The following is a 21,977-nucleotide window of genomic DNA, read 5'->3' on the forward strand; positions in this document are numbered from 1 at the left end:
CCCAGTATGCTTAACACAAAAGCTGGGAAATGTAGAACACACTACATAGCATTTCGACAGCTCAACAGATTGGAGAGTGTTCTTTACAGGTGCATCAGGGCCTCAATTGTTCTAACTCTCTTACAGGTAACTGAGCTTGTGTCTGCTTCTTTCTGGCAACTGTTCTGGTCTCAAATTCTTTGCAGCTCAGCTTAATTTCTTCTGAGGTGGACTCTACCCCCTCAGAAGAGTAAGAATTTATTGTTTACTCTAGCAGGGAGGGACCTAGCAAATCTAGTCAGTTTTATTTCCTGAAGCTATGTTGAGTTGCTTACTTTCCTGATTTAGGAGCCTTTTGTAGGATAAGGTGCTTTTATTCTAGGAGGAAATTGCTATATAGCAACTGCAGTGAGATAGCTCATTGGGGAAAGGGTTTGCTTTGTATTATAGGTGACCAAATCTAAATTGTAGAAACACAAATGAGTAAGAATTCTCAGACATAGTTGGATAGATGGTACGGTACCTTATTTTTGTAATGACTGCCTTACTGATGAGGACACCTGGTTTCAAATGTGTAAAATTATAGCTTCCTTCCTACATTTTTGGGACAATATCCTGTTTTGTACTCCAGGATGGTCTTACTTGCTTTCTTTCTGCTTCAGTATCATGAGTGTGGGGCCCACAGTCAGACCCTGCTACGTCCTGCAAAGGCTTCCACATTTTCCATGGATCTACTGCTAACTCGAATGCGTATTCAGTGCACAGGCAGGTTCCAAAACAGCCCTGCCTTGCTTTTCTTGTGTCCCTTTCCTGCTACCCAGGATATGTGGAGAACTTGAGCCTCCTTACATGAGAGTGTAAGGCAGGCAGAATTCAGAGTTCTCGCTCATTCCTTAGATCTCCTGTGTTAGGTTACCACTGCATAGCTTCTCTTAACTGGGATGACTAGCTCAGACTAGTGTCGCCGATTGCTGCTTTGAGTATTGCTGGTACCTCCACTTCAGCTGAGTACCTAGACTGTGAAGGCACTGTTTTTCTCACTCAAGTACACTATCTTAGAGAGATCTGAGCACCCTGAAGATGGCTCTCAAAGGATTTTCATGATATGGTGCGGCGCCTGTTGGGACAGCATGTGCTCTGAGTGTATTTTGGTCCTCAGATGTTTGTTGTACCCACTCTATCATTTTCATTGCTGTGCTACAGAGAGGAGACATTAAAGTTCTACTTCCTGAGGCTATGTGGTATTGTTCTTTGCATTTATTATTATTGTTATTGTTATTGCTATTATTATTATTATTATTATTATTATTATTTCACAGTCTAGTCATTATCTTCCTTCAGGTTTGCCCTTTAACAGTTCCTAAACTCATTCCTCCTCCCCAATATCAAAAGAATGTCCCCCCAACCTCACCAGACCTCCCTACTTCCTGGGTCCTCATGTCTTTCAAGGGTTAGGCACATCTTTTCTCACTGAGGCCAGACCAGACAACCCTCTACTTCATGTGTATCAGGAGCCTTATATCAACTGCTGTATGCTTCCTGGATGGTGGTAGCTCAGTGTCTGAGAGATCTCAGAGGTTTGGATTAGTTGAGACTGCTGATCTTCCATTGGGATCAACCTCCTCCTCAGCTTCTTCCAGCTTTTCCCTAATTCAACTACAGGGGTCCCTGGCTTCTGTCCATTGTTTGGGTGTAAGTATCTGACTATTACATCTTATTGTTGGGCCTCTTGGAAAGCAGCCATGCTAGGCTCCTGTATATAAGCAGAATAATTTAGCATCAGTAATAGTGTCACAAATGTAAGGTGACACACCTGGCATTTATTGTACATTTAGAAAAAGTCATTAGTGTCTGTACTATATACAATGATTTGAGTATCATCTAATGATTCCTAATATGTTATTTATATTGGAACATTGCATATATGTAACTTGTAACATACTGTTGGATAAACAGACCAACAAATTGTTTTTTAATACTTTTGCTGTTTTTAATATGAGAATTATTTATCTTTTTTTCACTTTCAGGTCTCCAGAGACTTACCTGAAAAACAAGGAGAACTTGAGGTTCACTTAAAAGATTTTAGGCAGCTTGAAGAGCAACTGGATCACCTGCTCCTGTGGCTCTCTCCTATTAAGAACCAGTTGGAAATTTATAACCAACCAAGTCAAACAGGACCATCTGACCTGAAGGTGGGTACTTCTTGCTTATATTTTCATTTCTGGCAGGGTGGCTCAACGACTGAATTGAGTCTTGTTCATTTCTTTGAATCTCAACACTCCTTAAAACAGAACAAAGAAAACATTATTCAATTCATCACGATAAATACATCAATATCTGAAATGGAGTTTATAGAAGAGAGGCTGAGATAGGGAGCAAGTCTAAATTCCAAATGGAAAACAGGAATTCTTTGTCCAGGAGCATGGTTAGTGGAAGCAACTGAGGTAGAGAAGATTCTTGTTAAATGAATGGGAGGTTTCCAAAGACAAACCAGAATGAGCAGAAAACACCAGATACTAAAAAATGAATTTAATTTGGAGTTGATCCTTGCTAAACTAAATTTGGTAGAGTTCTGTTTTGTTTTGTATCAGAAAGCACAAATATAGGGCTAGGAAAGTATTAGAAGACACTAAATTTTTGTCAGGTAGAGAATTGTTTTAACATTATGATTGGTGTTATTGTAATGGTTATTTAACTAGCATTTCCTGCATCTCTTAGCATTTACTAGACATCTTTATTAAAATAGTCACTCTAACATTCACACCTGATTTGTTAGCACAGTCCATTTTCCATCTCTGCTCCAAATATACTTAATATGTATATATTTGTAGATGTCCTATATACAACTGATTATTCTCTAAAGTTCTCATCCTAAACATCTGAGAAAGTTGCGTTTTAAAGACTAAATAAAATAAGAGTGGTGGAAAGGTTTGTTCTAGCTAAATTGAGTTATATTTGGAAAGTGCAGTGCTTTCTTTTTACCTTGTTTTCCTGATGTTCTTACCAACCACTCTGTTAGCTGTGCACTGAGAACACATGGTACTTTGTAAGTCATAGGCAAACATTATTTCCCCAGGAAAAACTCAAGCCTGCTCACTCAGTCACTGCCATGGCCTGCAATTCAGTCTGACAATCAAACTCACAAGTAACAATAACCTTTACCCAGTAACAAATTCAGTTAACTTTAAAATATATACAGAAGACAGCCTGTACATCAAAAATATATTGGACATCCTGACATTAAGACATGGCTTCTAATGCCTGAGTCATTCTACACTGAGTCATGCATGCACGGTCACAAGGGATGAGTAGACCAAACAGATCTTCAATTCAGAGACACAATCTCTTCAAGGATTCTGTTTCTCCAGTTAGTTAGTGTACAGCATCTGCTGATATAGTTGACACTCATGTAATCATCAGTGTTGCATCTCATCAATTCTGGTTGCTTCATTATTGAATAAACCACCTCACTAAGGAAGTACAAATACTTGACCCAAGTGTACCATAAATTGAGCCAGATCTCCAAATATGTTGGATCTATTATTTTCTTTAAGTCATTGATTTTATATGACAAATAAGAAAGAACACAAATTCTTTCCACCCAACTAGTAACCATGTTTCGTTTTATAAATTTTGTAATTCATAGGCAAAAGTCTATTCATCAACAGGTGTCTTTTCAGAAAAAAAAATAGTAGGTACTAAATGTGGGTTATCTTTGCCCATTTTATGAAAAGAAAAACAAAATTTCATGACCAAAGTGACTTTAGACTGCTCTCTACCACTTCTTTCTGTCCCCAATTAGGTCTCAGATACTTAAAAGACACACGAGTTGTTTATCAACAGCACACAGGTCTGACAAACGGGTCTTACAGTCTGCAGAGAAGACAGTCTTTTCTGTTAATGAACTTCATTATCAAAGCCACATGCCACTTCTCTCACTGCTGTGCAGTGTTTTGATGTCGTGCTATTTACTTCCTGCAGCTTAGTTTAAATCACTGAGGGAAGAAACAGCTGCTTCTTGCCTTGCAGAAAACTCTGGTACATTCCTTGCACATTCTGAGTTTTTTGGGATTTTATTGTTTTATTTTGTTCTGCTTTGTTTTTCATCTTTGGAGTGTAGATTAAAAAAATATATTCCTTAAGGCCCTTTCTTCTGTTTGTGTCTGTATTCAGACCCAAGAGGACATGTGACCATGTGTCTGCTAAATGGAGAGCTTCTCCCAGTAATTGCAAACTCCTTTGTCTTATAATCAAGAAATAGTTAGCTCTGTTAGTAATAACCAATTCTTATCCCTTTGTGTCCAGCTTCTGTCTCTACTCTCTAGTAAACGATTTATTAAGATTATACCTTTTTATCTTTTTGTTTTAATTATGAATCCTAGTATTTAGGCTCGCTGTATATTCCTCTGCTTAAAGAAATTAAATGTTTACTTTCAAATTTAAAAATGATAAAATGGGTTAATCTTTGCTGTGCTTTACCCAAAATAAAAAATAAAATGGGGCCTTTGAATGGTTTGGAGAACATGCCAACTATTTAACACAGGCAATTAAACTGCCATTTTAAAAATCTCAGTTATAAGTCATTGCAAAGAAATTAGTTATGAAAGCAGCTAGCTTCATCCTGGCTCCATTTTCTTCATTTAAAGAACCTTTCTTTTTCTATGTATTAGGGTCATGGTAATCTCAGGAGGTCTGGCACCCTGCCATTCAGGTCATTAATTTTTCTCTCATTATCTCTGAGTTCCTGTTAGAAAACAAAAGAATATGTAATGTCCTACAGGAACCTCAGCACTGCCTGACTGACATTTGATTCTCATTGATGAAATACAGCAAGGTATGTGATGAATCCCAAGTTTAAAGAAAAAGAAAGAAACCTGACTACACAGCACTGGGTTTGTACAATTTACTCCCGAAATCTTCCTATTCAGGAAATCCTACAAATAGCAATATTCATCGTGAAAATCACCTCGCAGAACCCTTAGCACACTGAGAAACATAATCAATGAGATCGTGATGTAGAGGGTGAAAATGAAGCCCTTTCCCATCAGTCAGCCCACTTGAAGGCATGCCTTTGAATTTTGATCTTCAAGTGTACTCTCAATTTAGACATAAACTATGTCGATTTCAAATTTCACAAATTATAATTGAATGCTAAGATCCAGGGACCAGTTTAGAATTTCTATAAAGAGTCTTATGCTTTTAATCTTTAATGAAAGCTTTCAATAATGAGCTAGAAGTAGACTGTTTATCCGGCATATAACAGTCTAACCACTGCTTTCTAGCTTTTTATTGAAATAGCGGTAGAGAAAATATGTAATTCACTCTGTTAAAGCCTAGTAAATAGGTTACTTGCATATTGATGACCGTGGTGGCATTTCAGTGTTCAAGAATGGCCTTTCTTCTGTGGTCTATAAATAAACCCAACATGTTGGCTCTTCCTTTCCATGTTAGAAATGTAATTGTCTGTAATGTCAAATTCACAGACAAATGACAAACTCCTAATAACTGACCACTACAGTAACTAAACCATGCATTCCTATTGTAGTGAGGTTTGTAGTGGACAGTTTAACAGGCAGAAGAGACTTCTTTTCAGCACTTGTGTGCTGGCAGAAAGGAAATGGATACAGTTCTCTTCAAACAAGACAAGGGGCTTGAAGTGCAGCTCAGTTTTCTTACATGAAGCACTGCATAAAGCAGGCAAATGCTAGTAATTCCAGATTTCGGGAGGTAGACACAGAAGACATTGAATTTCAAGACCATCATCAACTATATAGGAAGTTTGAGGACAGTCTGGATGATCCGAGAGCCTGTCTCTAAAAGAAAACAAACTAAAGACAAACAAACCCAAACCCAACATTGGAAAATAAACAAACAATATATGCGAGCTTCCAAGTGTAAGATGAGTTAGTATAAAAATGCATAAGGTTTCTATGAATGCATTTAGGCCATATATGTTTCTCAGTGATGTGTTTTGAAGTTAGTCCCTGCCCCAAAAACTTTCCACAAACTTGAACATCAGGGCACAGGTTTACTTCACTCACCGTTGAAATGATGAGTAAGAAGATCCTCTGAGCCAGATATTCTAGAGTCAGAACAAGGGAGATTGTATTTTTAAGAGGCAGAAAAGAGCTGCACAATAGAAGAGCATTTGGTTCAAATGTTCAAAAAAAAAAAAAAAAGAAGAAGAAGAAGAAGTGAGATTTATGGTGAGGAAGAAACCGTCAGTATCTATTTTTTCATAGGAAACCTGGGCTCCTAAACAACTTTATAAAGTTGGTTTATGAAACTGAAGATATACTAACAAAGGAGATGTGGGAGATCCTGCTGTACACCTTGAGTACATATCATGACAAGTATTTTGTAGTAGTAGGGACTGAACCTATCAGGACATTTGTGCTAGGGTAGCTTTCTACCACTTATCCATGTCTTTAAGCCTCTCTTAATATTTAGTATCATAATAGAGCCTCAGTAAGTGGCTCAAGTACACCTTGAATTTGTCAGGCTTCTGAGCGGCTGTAATTACACACCTCTTCCCCCAGGCTTAGCATTTTTTTTTAATTTATAAGGAATATATCTCTAATACAAGAATATTTGTAATTAAAAAACTTTTTGAACTAATTTCTCACTAGGGTTATATTTGAGCTAAAACTCATTATTAATAAGGAGCTTACAAATAAATCCATAGCAATCACTGACTATGTAATATAACATTCCTGTTCTATGAACCTAAGTCTACTGAGACTGATACCATATATTTATTCCTTTCTTTATCTGGAAGGACCCATTGTTTTGCTTTGAGACAAAATTATTTTTCCCTCACCAAATACACTCTGTAGGTGGCACATTTTATATACTAGGTTTATTCTTGTTGTCCATTTCATTTCTAACACTATTATTCGTGCATGTATTACTTTTATTTAACTGTTACTGACTAATTTTCTGAGACAATCAAGTGCCAGTTTAGCAGTAAGCATACACCCGCATCTTCAAACACTCTTGTATTGACTTTTTCTAAGAAAAGCAAGAGAAAGTGTACTAACCCCAGATACACAAGGAAACCAATCCAAAATCTAACTTTGAGAGATTAGTGGGCTTGATTGCAGAGGACAAATGAGGACTTACATATAGGGACATTGCGAACCCACAACAGGTGCATCCATTTAGATAAAATGTAGAGTTATGCCTAGTCATGGATGGAAGTATCCTGAAAGCTGCATTGTGGAGTCTTGTTTTCAATTAATCTTCTGCTTTTGAACAAGGTCTGTCTTCCAGTATTTTTTCTGGTGGAGAAGATTGTAATCATTACAAAACATTTGCTCACCACCATATTGTTCTGCTTTAGAAACAATGAATAATGTAAGTAAACTCCAAGGACAAGTCTCATTATGACATAGAAAATGAGAGACAGAAAATGGGAGAAAGAAAAGAAATAAAAACAGTAAGAAATTTCATAAATACAGGTAATATTAACTGTTGACTATAACAATTAAAACCATCATTTCCCAGTTTTTAAAAAAATTTTTAATATTTTTTCATCTCATGAATAATTTCACAGAGGCTTCAGACCAATTTCGGATAAAGAAATGAGACCTCGCATTAGCCATCTCAGTCTAGAGTCCCTCTGAAGGCATAAAATATCCAATTTGTTTATGGTATAACATAGTGTACAACCATACCTCATGTAGCCCAGATTCCTTGCAACCTTATAAGATATCATGCAAGGATAAACTAAATTTGTACAATCCTTACAGTACCTGGCTGAGATATAGTCAATGTCCCAATCTATCTGGAAACATATAACTTGTAGCATAGCTAGACTTTATATTAAATATTAATACCCATCCCTGTGGGAAGAATGTTATGAAACTTAGATGTCCCATTTGTCCCAGGAGACTCCACAGCACACAATTTCAGCCTAACTCAGCAAGAGCCTGAAGTTTCTGTCATAGATGTATATACCTGGAACTAAAGATCCCGATCATCTGCCTCAAATCTCAACAAGCAGGAACATTACTGCCAGAAAACAAATCCACTGACAGACAATAGCAGAGAACCAGAAGAGGATGCTCATTCTCCAACTCATCTGTACAAAACAGTGAACTTCTCAAGAATACAAATTGCTATTTCTTTAGGGGAGAATTCTTGGAACAAGTTATGCAAATATATTTTGTATTAACACTTGATTGACCAAGAGAAATCTACTATATTTTTTGTGACTTGTAAGAATTTCAGTGTTCCGTGTAAATCCCAAGAAGAGGGCTCCATAAAAACCTCTCTTGCATACAAAGTAGTTTCTAAAACTAGTTTATAAAATAGAATCCCTCTCTGTGTGCTTGGATTTTTAGAAATCTAAGGGTTTTAAAATGCCTTGAGCCTCCTTCTAGCCCACCATCCAAAAATAAGGAAAAGGGGAAGTAAATAAGATAAAAGGATGTGAACCTATTTAGAAGTAGTTTGGGGGAGAGGTAATTTCACATTCAGATGTTAGCCAAAAGGCTAAGAAGCAATGGGGGATGATTTTAATCTCCTTTGTCAGGATGCCAGCAGTGCAGTTTAGTAGTGTCATGATACCAAACAAATCAGCAGTGGTGGCATTATCTAGCAGAAACCACTAGAATTCTACTTAATCAGCATAAGTCATCTAGAGGGGACAGAACAAGCTAGGACACCAGCAAAACTTCTCTGTAGTGCCTCTCTCAATGAAGTGAAGATAAGCAAGGACACAAGACCAACAAAGTGTTTCAAAGCTAGCTATGCAAGCACACCATCATTGTTCATTGAGTCCTATTTATACTCCAAACATTACATGTCCCCCACAAGGGTCTTGCCTCAGCTAAATGCCATGTGTGTCTGCCTCATATGACACTATAAATAATTGGATATTTATTCCCTATATATTCCAACCCCTGGAGTTACAAAATTGATGTTTAAAGGATGTTTTCTATGTCTATTGTGTTTTCTATGTATGTTTTGGCTTTTTTTCCAAATTGACACAAGCTAAATTTTTATGAGGAGGAACCTCAATATGTAAAATGCCTTCTTCATATTGGTAAGTAGAAACCCACTGTCAGTGTCTGCCTCCAGATTCTCACCTCAAGCTACTTCCCTGGTTTCCCTTCATAAGAAACTGTATGTAACTTGTCAACCAAATAAATGTTTTTACTCCATGAAGTTGGTTTTGGTAGGTATATATCAGAAGAAAAGATACGTGTGTGTGTGTGTGTGTGTGTGTGTGTGTGTGTGTGTGTGTATATGTGTGTTTCTGTGTTTATAGAAGAACCAAAGAGAACAGAAGGGAAGAGAGTAATAGGAGATAGAGAAAGAAGGGCAGAAATATTGTAAATACAGCATACTCATGTATGAAATTCTCGAAACTAAAAATTATAAATAAGTTAATATAAATAAAATGACCATTTTACTCCTATGAATTTATCCAATGTGATCCAAACACCAAAACAATATATTATCTACCATCATCCTCTTAAATGTGAATGAACAAACTTATCGTTTATAGATATTTTATGATATACTGCTTCTTCTTTAAACCCCACTTTCATTTCACTTCTCTCAAAAATTATATCCTAATACAGCATGTATTGATGCTGTAACATCTTTTATTTACTACTGTCATACTTTTGTATGACTAATATATCTCTATGAACTTCAATTCTTACAAACAATTTCTTATGACAGTAAAGCTCTCTCAATATTTTTTAAATCCACTAAATTGATTTGTATTTGCAATTATCATGAACATTCATGGCTAGTAATAACTAGACATGTTAAGTTTGTGACTAATATTAAACAACATCATGAGAGATTTTATCAGAAACAAGTTTATTAATGAAATGAGCAAGTGTTAGGTTAATGATTTCTTGATTCAAAATGGGTTTTAATTACCACTTTTTGAGATATAGTTTTATCTTTGAATTATGTCTCAGCATCAATGACCATTATTATATTCCAAAAAGTTGTTCCTCCAAGTGGGGAGAACTCCCATAGGACAAATAGTGGGCTATGAAAATGTAAAAACAATTTAGCATAGTGACAGAGCCAGGTAAAACACTTAAAGAGGCTGAGAATCTAGAAAATGAATTCATTCATAACCATTCCTGCCCTCGTAGCTCTAAGACAGTCTTCTCATAAAGCCAGGGAAATACACCAGTCTGAAGATCATTCTCTAAGATGACTTTCTTCGATGGGAAGAATAAGGGGACAACTTGATCCCTGGTTTGATACTTGTTACACTGCTAAAGTATCAACTTCATCTTTCCACAGTCACTAAACTCTCTGCGCTCATTCCTGAAATACTTGCATCACCGTTATACTTTATATGGAATAGTTTATCATATATAATGTTCTTATTGATGTGATATTTCCCTCATCTTGTATTGTTATTTATTTAGTGGACTTAGATAAAAAAGTGTTTGTCAACCCTGTACTCAAGTGTATTAACTGAGGCTCCCCAACCTTAATTAAGATCTGTGTGTGCCATTTTATGGTATATTTCATTGTTTCTAGTTTGGTTCTGAGACAGAAGCATTTGATGTAGACTTAGCTTTGAACACATTAAATAGACCAAACTGGCCTCAGTCTCACCGAGATTTCTTTGCCGCTATTAAAAGACTGAAGCACCAAACCCTATTGATTCACTTTTTTTTCAAGGGCAACATCAGAAAGTAACCTGTCACTTCACCTAACTTTTGGTTCATTTATAGAGTTTGCAGTTGTCTTTTTGGTAAAAAAGTTCTGACTTTTCAAACTCAGTTATTCTGCATCCTACTACAATGTATTTGTCAATCTACTTGATAATAGGAATAATGAGAGAGCTTCATTAGGTTTTTTTCTGTTATAATATAGCAGACTCCATTAAATATTAATACAATCATTTTATTAATTAGAATTAAAGAAAACCTCCGATTACTTTAACATAAACTTGCTTTGTGTAGAAATTTCAACTAATTATAAATTTATTGTTGATTTATTTTCTATCTAGTTGGTATATTTTTATATTGTCAACAAGCATATATTCCAACGTGTATGTATTATTTAAACACATATGAAATGTGTATGCACCAATCCCCAGTGAACTCCTCTAAGTATAGTAATGAACTTTCTATTCAGTTAACAAGCCATATGTTGATTGATTATGCTCTCTTAAGTTAAGGAGCTGTTCAATCTCAAGTTGCTTAGAGTGTAATATATAAATAGACTCCAAGTATGAAATATTATCAGTGCAAACACATAGGCCATGTTGTATAGTAAGTGATCTAAAAGGCCATAATAGCCTCAGAGACTGAGCTCTGACATAATAAATAGTGGCTCTTCTAGGAACTTCCATCAGTAGCAGGAAGACATTTTATATGGCCCCTGCACCTTTTAGATGTATTATCAATGTTCTTTATTCAAGGAGGGCGGTTCCAACCCAACATCTTTTTAACTTATATTCTTCTTTGAATGAGGATTTTTTTCATATGTCTCCAAATCATTTTGTCTTCATATGTACACACTCTTCACTAGTTCCTTTTTTCTGGGTTTCTCCATTTATTTAAAAAAACTGAAACAATTGTACTTTATGGCTTAAAGTAGAACCATGGTTCTTCTCTACAACAAATGATTTAAATGATTCTAGCTTTAAGGCTGTAATCTTAAACCATCAAGACCAATTTTAAAATAAAATATAAATTGTCCTTGTTCTTTATAGCAAATAATCTTAAAAAGTTGTTCATCTTAATGAAAAAATATAGCATAATTACAGTTTTAAATGTTGTTGTCTTTTTAAAATCTATTTTACAGTCTGTAATGATGACAACAAGGTAGATTCTGTGTTGCCCTTCTGCAGCGGACTACAGCATTCTGACAATTTCGGAACCACAGGCACTGGGCTTCTCTCTGCCTTTTGTTTTCCAGCCACATCTAAAATAATTTAGAAAACTTCAATTTTATTTCCACACCTTATTTTTTTCTTATTCAACCACAAACTACTTGATTTTCTTCTTCAGGTGTACCCATAGTGGCTTGCCATCTGACTGGCGAGTTTTATTTGTACCCTGAGATGTATTTTGCCTAAATCTTGAGAGTTAATTCTGAGCAGATTAGAGACCTCTAATCTCTTTACTCCTCTTGGACACTACTTTGCTGTCAATATTATTTGCTCTGTTCTTTGCAGTCAGAATATTATTCCTCTTGACACCCAAGAAATAAGGTCAATAGAATTAAATGTCCCAGTTTTAATTTTCCCTAATAAATATTAAACTGTTTTCTTCCAAAATATACTTTGCCTCTCCTACATCATTATTTTGCTCTAGATGTAACTTAAAAGTCATTTTGTCACCCAGAAACTATTTATGCTCCCTTCATACCATACTTTTACTGAACTCTAGAATTTTATCTTTAGTGATCTTTAACTGTTCCATTAAAAGTAATTGTAGGTAATAATACTTTGTAGGAAGTTACTGTGAGAACATCAGAAGCAATGTCATCATTTTAAAATGGAAACTGCAAAAATCTCTGCCCTGAACATGGCTAGTGTCCCTTTATGAATATACATAAAGTTGGGAAATTAGAACATTTTCATGAGTTATCAGACATTTTCAGTGTAAGTGACTGAATGGACCACCTGGTTTGCTACCATATTGCCAAAGGGATAATTTTGATAGGGAAACAAAATGAAGGGTAGAAAAAAAAGAAAATTAAATATGAAGGTTTTGAGTTAAGAAATTACCACCATCAGAGCAATAAGTATTGTTATATAGTAGTAGTGAGGACTTCATATACACTCAGAAATGCCTATCTATCCACTTGCAAATTACAATATTCAGTACTATGCAACACATATAACTATATTTTTAAAAGATTCAAGCACTGTTAAAATTTTCTGAGAAAGCTGTATTTATAAAGCTGTTATCACTGAGAAGTACATAATATGTATATGGAACTGAAATACAATTTGGAGTTACTATTTATCTATAATTCTCAAAGTTTACAGTAATGGAATAACTCAGGAATATTGTAAAATGCACTTCACTAATATTGCTAGTCTAAGGATCTGTGTGTATGTGTGTGTGTGTGTGTGTATCACTTTGACACATGCTATGATCAAGAAGCCCTATCACTTAAGGAAATGCCTCTGTAAGACCAGGCTGTAGGGGACATTTCTTGAATAATGGCTAATATAAGAGGGCCCAGCTCACTATGCTTGGTGGTAACCACAGGGAGATGGTTGTGGTTATCTGGGAAGTTAGGCTGAGAGAGCTGTGAGGAGCAGGTAAGTAAGCAGCATTCCTCCACACCTCTGCTTCAGTTCCTGCCTCCAGAGTCTTGTTTTGGGTTCCTCCTGACTTACTCCCATGATATACTCTGATCAGAACACTTGCACCAAATAAACTCCCTTTTCCCCATATTTCTTTGGGTCAAGGTCTTTATCATAGGAATGAATCTAAGACATTGATGTGAGTACATTGTCATCCTCTTGAGACACACCAGAAGAGGGCATTAGATCCCATTACAGATGGTTGTGAGCCACCATGTGGTTGCTGGGATTTTAAATTAGGAGCTCTGGAGAAACTCAGGATTCTTAACTGCTGAGCAATCTCTCCAGCCAATCCATTATGTAAGTAGACAAATTAGTCATATCTATATTATGTATGTGAGTAGTTAAGTAGTATGTCTTGGTTGTGTATTCAGTCACAATAAGCAAGTTCTCTATTATGTCTCTCTGAAACCCATGATTCTCTCCCTCATTAAGCAGTGAGGAAAAAGGTCTCTTCCTGAATACTAATTTATCCAGTCTCATTTTCTTAAACAGTAACTATTAGATAAATAATCTGTATTTTCTGATTCCTTTTCCCCCTCCTGCTCCTCTACAAGATGTCATCCTAATCAATAAGTAAGAGAATTTGCACCTAAGAGCCCCATGAAAGCTTTAACTCTCCTATGACTCTCTTTTCTATGTAGTGGCTTCCTTGCTGACTTAGTAACTATAAGATTGTATTTTTGTCAGGAAATTATATACATTGCTCTCTAGACTATATTGGTTATAAAGGAAATCTGGAAGTGACCACTGGAGAACATTTAAAATTCTAAATAAATAATTATAATTTCTCTGAAAGCAGACATGACTGTCTTTATGGTAAGAATGTTTGCCAAAAAGTTACAACTACATAAAACCTAACATATTTTATTTCATGAGATATGGGGGGGAGTTGGTATTTACAGGAAGACTATGCATGTGCTCTGGGGGAAAACACAAGGCAAAGTAGTTACATTTATATTCTCTGCGACGTGAAAAGCAGAAAAACATGTATGTGTACATATGAAAATTTAAATATATATGCCATATATTTTATGGAAAATGGGTTTATAGTAAAATACATTGAGAAATACTTTAAAGCAATATTTTAATATTTAGTTTTTATACTAGGAAATTATTCTAAATTTAGCCTCCATCCACATTTGAGAGTCTAAAACACTTTACCAAAAATTAAAGGTAAAAGTTAATTTAAATATAATGTAAAGCTGTAAGATCCTGAAAAACAAAGAATTTTACATTGTTAAATATTTTGAAATGCAGAGTACGTTTATTTTATCAGTATGTAAATATGTTATAAGCCACATTCTTAAAGGTCCAAGACCAACTTGATCAAACAGCAGGTTCCCCAGGGGAAGAGTGAGGATTGCAAGAAAAAAGAGACAGTCAAAATTGTAACAAAACTTTGGCCCGTCTTGAGGATGAAGTGAAGCCTTCTTTATTCAGTCCTCTTTTAAACCACTTTAATTACATGCAGAAAGATAACATCCAACGGTTCTGAGTCAGGAAACCAGCAAGTTAACAATCAAAGATCCTGTAAACATTGTTTTGGAGGCCAGGTGTGAAGATCGGGGACAAGGGGGGGATCCCAGGAGAGAAAGAGACTGCCACACCTACATCTGCTGAACCTGCCCTGAACTACAGCTACAACTCTAAGTGTTCTGCCCTGAGCTTCAAATGCAAATGTATTACCCAGAGCTTTAATTCTAAGTGTTTAGCCCTGTGCTTCAAATGCAAATGTTCTTAATCTGGGTCTGATTCCTGCCTTTCTTGGTGAAGTAAAAAATTCCCACTGCCAACTGGCCAGTGGTGCCAAAAATGCTCTGCACACTTAACAATGAACCAAGCTTACATTTTAAAGTTTGTATGTGCTGCTTTAGAAATACCACAAAGAAACTGTAAGCATGGTGGAGAATGTCACTAACATAACTGGTTATGAAACTGAGGTAGGACAGCAAGTTCCAGGCCAATCTGGGCTGCATAGCAAGTTCTTGAATTACAAAAGACAAGAATTAGTGATATAGCTCATTGGTAAGCTATATCCCAAACAGGCACAATGTCTTTGATTTGTTCCCAAGAATCTAAAACAGAGATGAGCATAAAAGTCATGGTGCTTTTCTGTTTCTATATAGACATCTGTATAAACATTTCTGTTCTATATCCTAAGATGTAGATAAATATAAAATAAATACTTATATTAATATTAGCTCATTAGAAGTAAAAAAATATGAACCTAACTGACAAGTACAATTCTATAGTATTTATTGTAAGTACTTCTTACACTATTAGGCAAAAACAGCTGATGTGACTTTTCTTGAAAGCTGAACTTGACTTAAAATACACCTTAATACTCCTCATATTTCTAAATTGCCAAATAGCAACTATTTTTATATTCATATATTTCCTTCTGTCCTCTTTTCTGCTTCTCTTAGTGTGGTTGTAGACATGAGAGTAGGCTTATGCATTTACACTTTGGTTCTATATCTAAAACTATAATATTGTATACATCAAAATATCATATCTCAAAATACAATATTTTAGAGAATTCCAAATATATAGGAATGCATCTTTTGGAAAGAATGACTTAACTCTTCAATTTGTGATACTTTGCAAGCACATTAAACTTGTTCATGGTTTCATACAATATACATACAAATAGAATTCATATGATTAAAACATTCAAATTTTGAATGTTGTACTACTTCTTCTAGAAATGAGTATTAAACGTACTCAGCTGAAGAATTTATAAAAGACATAGTTTAATAAAAGTTTTTATTTTAATATTAAACAGCTCAAAATGAACTCATAAAAATTGATTTTGTAATAAAGTGGTCATTAAACTGAGATTGGTGAAATTTTAGAATTTTATTAAGCATCTCTAAGGTAATACACACAAGAATATGTAGAGTTCTTTCATTGCTCAATGAAACTGCAAAACCATATATGCACATTTTTAATATCCAAGATTTTTCTAAGTAACTTCTGTAGTTAACAGGTAGAAAAAATTTTGTATACATAACTAATTCTATTTTTAAAGTAGTTGATGAAAAAATGTGATAAGAAATTGAAAATAGAGTTCATAATAAACCTTCTACAGTCTACTTCTAGTATTAGCATAGTAATAAGTATTAGTGATTTACACAATTGAAGAGATAACCCAAATAGATAGTTATATACACAAACAAACACACACACACACACACTCTATATATATACACTCTATGCTTCAATACAAATTAAAAGGGTAGAGTCTGGACATTATGATATGTTTGCTTTACAAATTAAAGTCATATTTTTCGAGACATTATTTTAATTTCTTTTAACTTGTATAATAAATCAATTCTGAATAGAAGCAATTGTTTTGCTTATGAATGCATAAAATAGAATTTTGAATAGCAAAAAATAGAAAGAAGAAAGGTTTTTTTTTTTTTTTGACATTCTCCATCAACTCCTTTATTTACTTACAACAACATTCTAAAGGCAGACATGCCCATTTTGATGAACCCAGCCCAGTTCCCCCACCCCTACTGGTGTTCCACAAATTCTGCACCCTCCAGGACCCAGGGAACTCACAGGCCGTCCCCCCGAGACTGCAGCTACTCTAAACACCTAACAAGTAAGTTGATTTCAGAAAGCCTTGCAGGGTCCATGGTCCCTACATCCAGGGCCAACAATTCCAACCCCCGCCTATAACATCAACTTGTAATGCGGAATACCCAGGGGCTCCAAAGTGCAGAACAGAAAAAACCAAACACAGGTAGTCTCCAAGCTTGTGTGTAAACCTGTGGGCAGCACTGCTCTGCTCAGCCAACAGAGAAGGCTGGGAACAACACACTCAATCCACTGTGCTTTCTACTTTGGCAAAAGAACAAAATCACCAGAGTTTAAAAGAACATGAGTAAACTTCAGGAGACAAAAAAATAAAAAATAAAAAAATAAAACAGCAGCCTGTACACAGTCTCCAGGCTGCCCAGTCAGGCTCCCTTTGTCAGCCACCCTGGCTCTCCCTTGGAGAAGGCAGAAAGCAGCAGCCTTCGTCTGAAAGAACAGGAGAATCAGTCATTCAAGAATCAGCAGCTATGAAGGCCTGGAAGGCTGACACCAGAGGGCCTGCAGCATCGGGCAGACAGCTCAGCCTCAGTGGTCCAAAGTTCTTCCAGAGGCAGCTGCAGGTTTAAGAATCTCTTAGGAAGGACTCGGACTTGAAATCGGATGGTAGTTTTGTTCTTGTGGGCTAGGAAAGGGAGTTGAGGGACAGGAAGTCCAAGCAGACTCAGTTGGCAGTGGAAGCCAAGCCTGCAGCCCTGGATGATGGAGGAGAATAACCATTTGTAAAGACCCTGGTCAGTGTCGGTGGCACTTGATACTCAAAGTCACAGGAACCTACTAAGGGCTGTCACACAATGGGATTTCCTGTCTGCAGAGGAAGGGGGAGAGGCTCCCAAGAGGTGCCTGGCAAAGGAGGAATGGCTGTGACTCTCAGTGGCCACAGCACATAGCAGGTGTGCAGTCACTGGAATCTGAGGCCCCAAAGCACTGGGCTGACGTCCGCACACATCTGCAGGCCAAACCCTGTTAACTCCACATAGGCAGAGGACGAAAGAGAGCTTGCCATCCTCCAGCTGTGGCCCACACTTAAGTCACCATACACTTGTGCAAATTCAATACCAGGACAGAGCCCCGCTGCCCAACCTAAGGCGCCAGCCTGACAGGCTGGGAAAGAGCCAAGGCAGCTATGAAGGGTTGGAGAAAGTGGAGCGCAGAGTCGGGCAGAAGCCTCCAGTACATCACTGGGCAAGGGAGGCAGTACCTGCCGAGGATGTGCTAATTCCTCAGGGCAGCCAACCTCCGAGACAGCTGGTCCTCCTGGCTGCGCACCGAGCTTTCACCCACGGCAGAGGCTCCCTCTGGAAGCTGGCTGAGTTGGTCTAGGACCTCCAGGCCATTTTCCTCAGCAATCTGAACAATGAGGCTGTCCACCTGCTCCTGAGGTGTGGTCAGTGTCGTGGCGGAGCTCACAGAATCCTCCATTACCGATGTGTGCACATCTAGGTTCTGCACCTGCTGCTCAAACCTGTCCATCACTGCAGACACCTTCTGAAGACCATGGCACTCAGGGCCTTGTCCAGAGCTTTGGTCACCTGTGCCATATTCTTGGTCACTCCCTTCATGGTCACAGCTGTCTGCACCTTGGAGGCCACCGCGTCCACACGGGATGCCATTCGGAGCCAGTTCACACCTTCATTCTTCTTGCCGATGGCATTTTCAGCATACACACGGGCGCATTCCACATTTTTCTGCTGAAGGGCCTTCTTCACCTTGGCCTGCTCAGCCTTGGAGTCCTTCTCTGCCTTCTTGGCCAGTTTTTCCAGCTGCTTCTCTGTGAACTTCAACTGGAACAGGGTATCGTCCATGGCCAGTCGGGCAGCACACCCCCTCGGGGCGGCACAGGGGACGAGATCTCACGGACCAGCTGTAGCCGTGAGGGAGAAGAAAGGTTTTATATAGTCTAATAATAGAGAAAATAGAGAAAAGTAAAATAATTAAATTTTGAAAAGACACAACCTGCTTACTCAGTTTGCAGTAAATGATCACCCAGGTTCTTAGTTCTTTCTAGTTGTATTGTATTGATGAAAACTGTGCTGAAGGAGATTCCTTGTAGGTCTCTTCATAGACCCATATGATAGCACTCAAAATTGTTGAGTCACATTGTTAATTTTATTATGTACTGAATTTACTATTTGTATCGGCAACGGAAATTTTGTGCTTTTTGTACATCCAGAGTGTCCTTCTCATAAGTTGGTTACTAAACACTTGACCAAACTTTCCAATGATCCATTTTAAAATGTTTTATTCTGCATATCATATTCCTGTATGAGTTTCTGTGCACCTGTATGTGCTGGTGGAGGCCAGAGTTGAATCCTGTGGAATTGGAATTACATGAGGTAGTGAATCACCTGATATAAATCTGGGGAACTAAACTTAGATCTTCAAGAGTCGTAAACCACTCTTTGTTTTCTGAAGACAGTGCTTGTCTGTATAACCATGACTGTCCTGGGCCTCTTTGTGTTGAGCAGGCCTTGAACTCTGCCTGTCAACTCTTTTGCCTAAACATGCTTAATCTCCTCAGGCATCCATTGGGTCATTTCCATTCTTTTTATTAACTATCATTGTATTTATTTATATCCCAAATGCTGTCCCCTTTATGCCCTCCCTTCCCCCCATCCACCATCACCTTTGCCTCTGAGAGGGTGCCTGCCCTGGGTATACTCTCACCCTGGGGCATCAAGTCTCTACAGGCTTAGATACACCCTCTCCCACTGTGGGCAGACTAGGCAGTCCCCCTGTTTTATATGTGCCAGAGACCTTGAGCCAGCCTGTGTATGCTTTTGGGTTGGTGGCTCAGTCACTAGGAATTCCCAAGGGTCCAGGTTATTTGACACTGTTCATCTTGATGTGGAGTTGCCATCCAATTTAGTTGCTTCCATCTTTCCCCTACCTTTTCTATAGAGGCCCCTTACCTCCATCCAGTGCCTGGCTTTAAGTATCTCCTGCTGTCTCAGTCAGAGGATAGCCTTACTAGGCTCCTGTCTGCAAACACATCAGTAATTCTTTTCCACCCATGGAATGGATCCCAAGTTGAGCTAGTTACTGGATGGCCATTCCTTTAATCTGCTCCATTCTTGTCCATGTATTTCTTTTAGACAGGAACATTATTAGATCAAAAATTTTGAAAATGGGTTGGTGTTTCCATCCTTATACTGGGTGCTCTGACTAACTACCGGCAGTGGTCTCTTCAGTTTCTATCTCCCTACTGTTGGGCATTTCTAATAAAGATGCCCATATTGAGTCCTGAGAGCTTCCCACATCCCAGTTCTTTGAGACTTTCTAGAGACTTTTCGCCCTTACACCCACAGCAGTGTATATTCTATTTTTCTGGTACTCTGGGCTTCTCTCCTGCCTCTCCTCATACCTGATCCTGCACTCTATTCCCATCATCTTCCCATCTCCCACCCTGGTCACTCCCTGCTTCTGCCTCTCATGACTATTTTGTACCCCCCACCCCCTAAGTAAGATTTAAGCAGCCTCACTTGGGCCTTCCTTCTTAATTAGCTTTTTTATGTCTGTGTGTTGTCTCATGGGTATTTAGTATTCCACTTATCAGTGAGTATATACTATGCCTGTCCTTTTGGTTCTGGGTTGGCTCATTTAAGATGATATTTTCCAATTCCTTGCTTTTGTCTGCAAAATTCTTCATGCCCTTTTTGTTAATACCTGAATAGTAGTCAATTGTGTAAATGAACCACATTTTCTGTATTTATTCTTCAGTTGAGGGACATCTGAGTTGTTTCCAGCTTTTGGCTCTTAACAAATAAGGTTGCTATTAACATAGTGGAAAACCTGCCCTTGTGGTATGGTGGAACATCCCTTGAGTATATGCCAAGGAGTGTTGTAACTGGGTCTTCGGGTAGGACTATTTCTAATTTTCTGAAGAACTACAGATTGATTTCCACAGTGCTTTTACCAGTTGAAGATCTTACCAGAACTGGAGGGGTGTTCCTCTTTCTCCACATCCTTGCCTGCATTAGCTGTCACTTGTGTTTTTGATCTTACCCATTCTGGTAGGTGTAAGATGGAATCTCAGGGTTGTTTTGATTTGCAAATGATCTGACAACAAAAGATGTTGAACCCTTTAGATTCCTCTGCTTAGAATTCTCTGTTTAGCTCTATACCCCATTTTTAATTGGTTTATTTTTTCTGAAGTCTAGCTCCTTGAGTTCTTTGTATATTTTGGATGTTAGCCCTCTATCATATGTAGTATTAGTAAAGATCTTTTCCCAATTTGTAGGCTGCTGTTTTGACATATTGCCTGTTTACTTTGCCATACGGAAGCTCTTCAGTTTCATGAGGTCTCATTTATCAATTGTTGATCTTAGAGCCTGGTGTTTTGTTCAGGGAATTTTTCTCTTGTACCAATGTGCTCAAGGCTACTTCCCTACTTTCTCTTCTATTAGACTCAGTGTATGTGGTTTTATGGTAAGGTCCTTGATCCACCTAGACTTGAGCTTTGTACAAGGAGATAAGAAAGGGTCTATTTTCATTCTTTTGCATGCTGAGTGCCAGTTGGACCAGCAACATTTTTTAAAAAATGCTTTCTTTTCCATTATAGATTTTTCGCTTCTTTGTCAATAATTAAGTATCCATAGATGTATGGGTTTATTTCTGGGTCTTCAATTCTATTCCATTGATTGACCTGTCTGTTTTTGTACCTATAACGTGTGGGTTTTTTTTTTTTTTTTTTTTTTTACTATTTCTCCACTGTACATGCTGAAGTTCAGGATGTTTATTTCTCCAGAAGTTCTTCTATATTTTTCATAATTCTTTTGGCTATCCTGGGTTTCTGGTTTTCCAGTATGAAGTTGAGAATTGCTCTTTTAGATCTGTAAAACTTGTGTTGGAATTTTGATAAGAATTAATTGGATCTGCATATTATTTCTTTTAGTAAAATGGCCATTTTCACTATGTCAATCCTACCAACCCATTAGCATCAGAGATCTTCCCACTTCTGATGTCTTCTTTAATTTTTTTCTTCAGAGAATTGATGTTCTTGTTGCTACACCAAGATACTTTTACATTATTTATGGATATTCTGAAGTGTATTCTTTCCCTCCACACGTTCTCATCCCCT

At 37.4% G+C, this 21,977-nt stretch overlaps 2 protein-coding genes across 6 annotated transcripts in view; one reads left to right on the plus strand and one right to left on the minus strand.

The window, feature by feature from the left end:
• DMD (dystrophin) overlaps positions 1–21,977 on the plus strand; it is a 1,259,848-nt gene that overhangs the window by 455,217 nt on the left and 782,654 nt on the right. For all 5 annotated transcript variants that reach the window (XM_080910294.1, XM_080910293.1, XM_080910296.1 and 2 more), the window contains one exon: positions 2,007–2,171. In XM_080910294.1, the coding sequence (XP_080766420.1) occupies positions 2,007–2,171 (165 nt within the window). The remainder of the gene's footprint in view (positions 1–2,006; positions 2,172–21,977) is intronic.
• Positions 17,635–18,769, minus strand: LOC308415303 (charged multivesicular body protein 1a-like). The gene is given in 2 exon segments (XM_080910298.1): positions 17,635–18,393; positions 18,396–18,769. Coding segments are annotated over 2 exon segments (588 nt in total). The 5' UTR covers positions 18,703–18,769; the 3' UTR covers positions 17,635–18,112.

Source organism: Micromys minutus (genome assembly GCF_963924665.1).
Source record: "Micromys minutus genome assembly, chromosome: X".
NCBI lineage: Eukaryota > Metazoa > Chordata > Mammalia > Rodentia > Muridae > Micromys > Micromys minutus.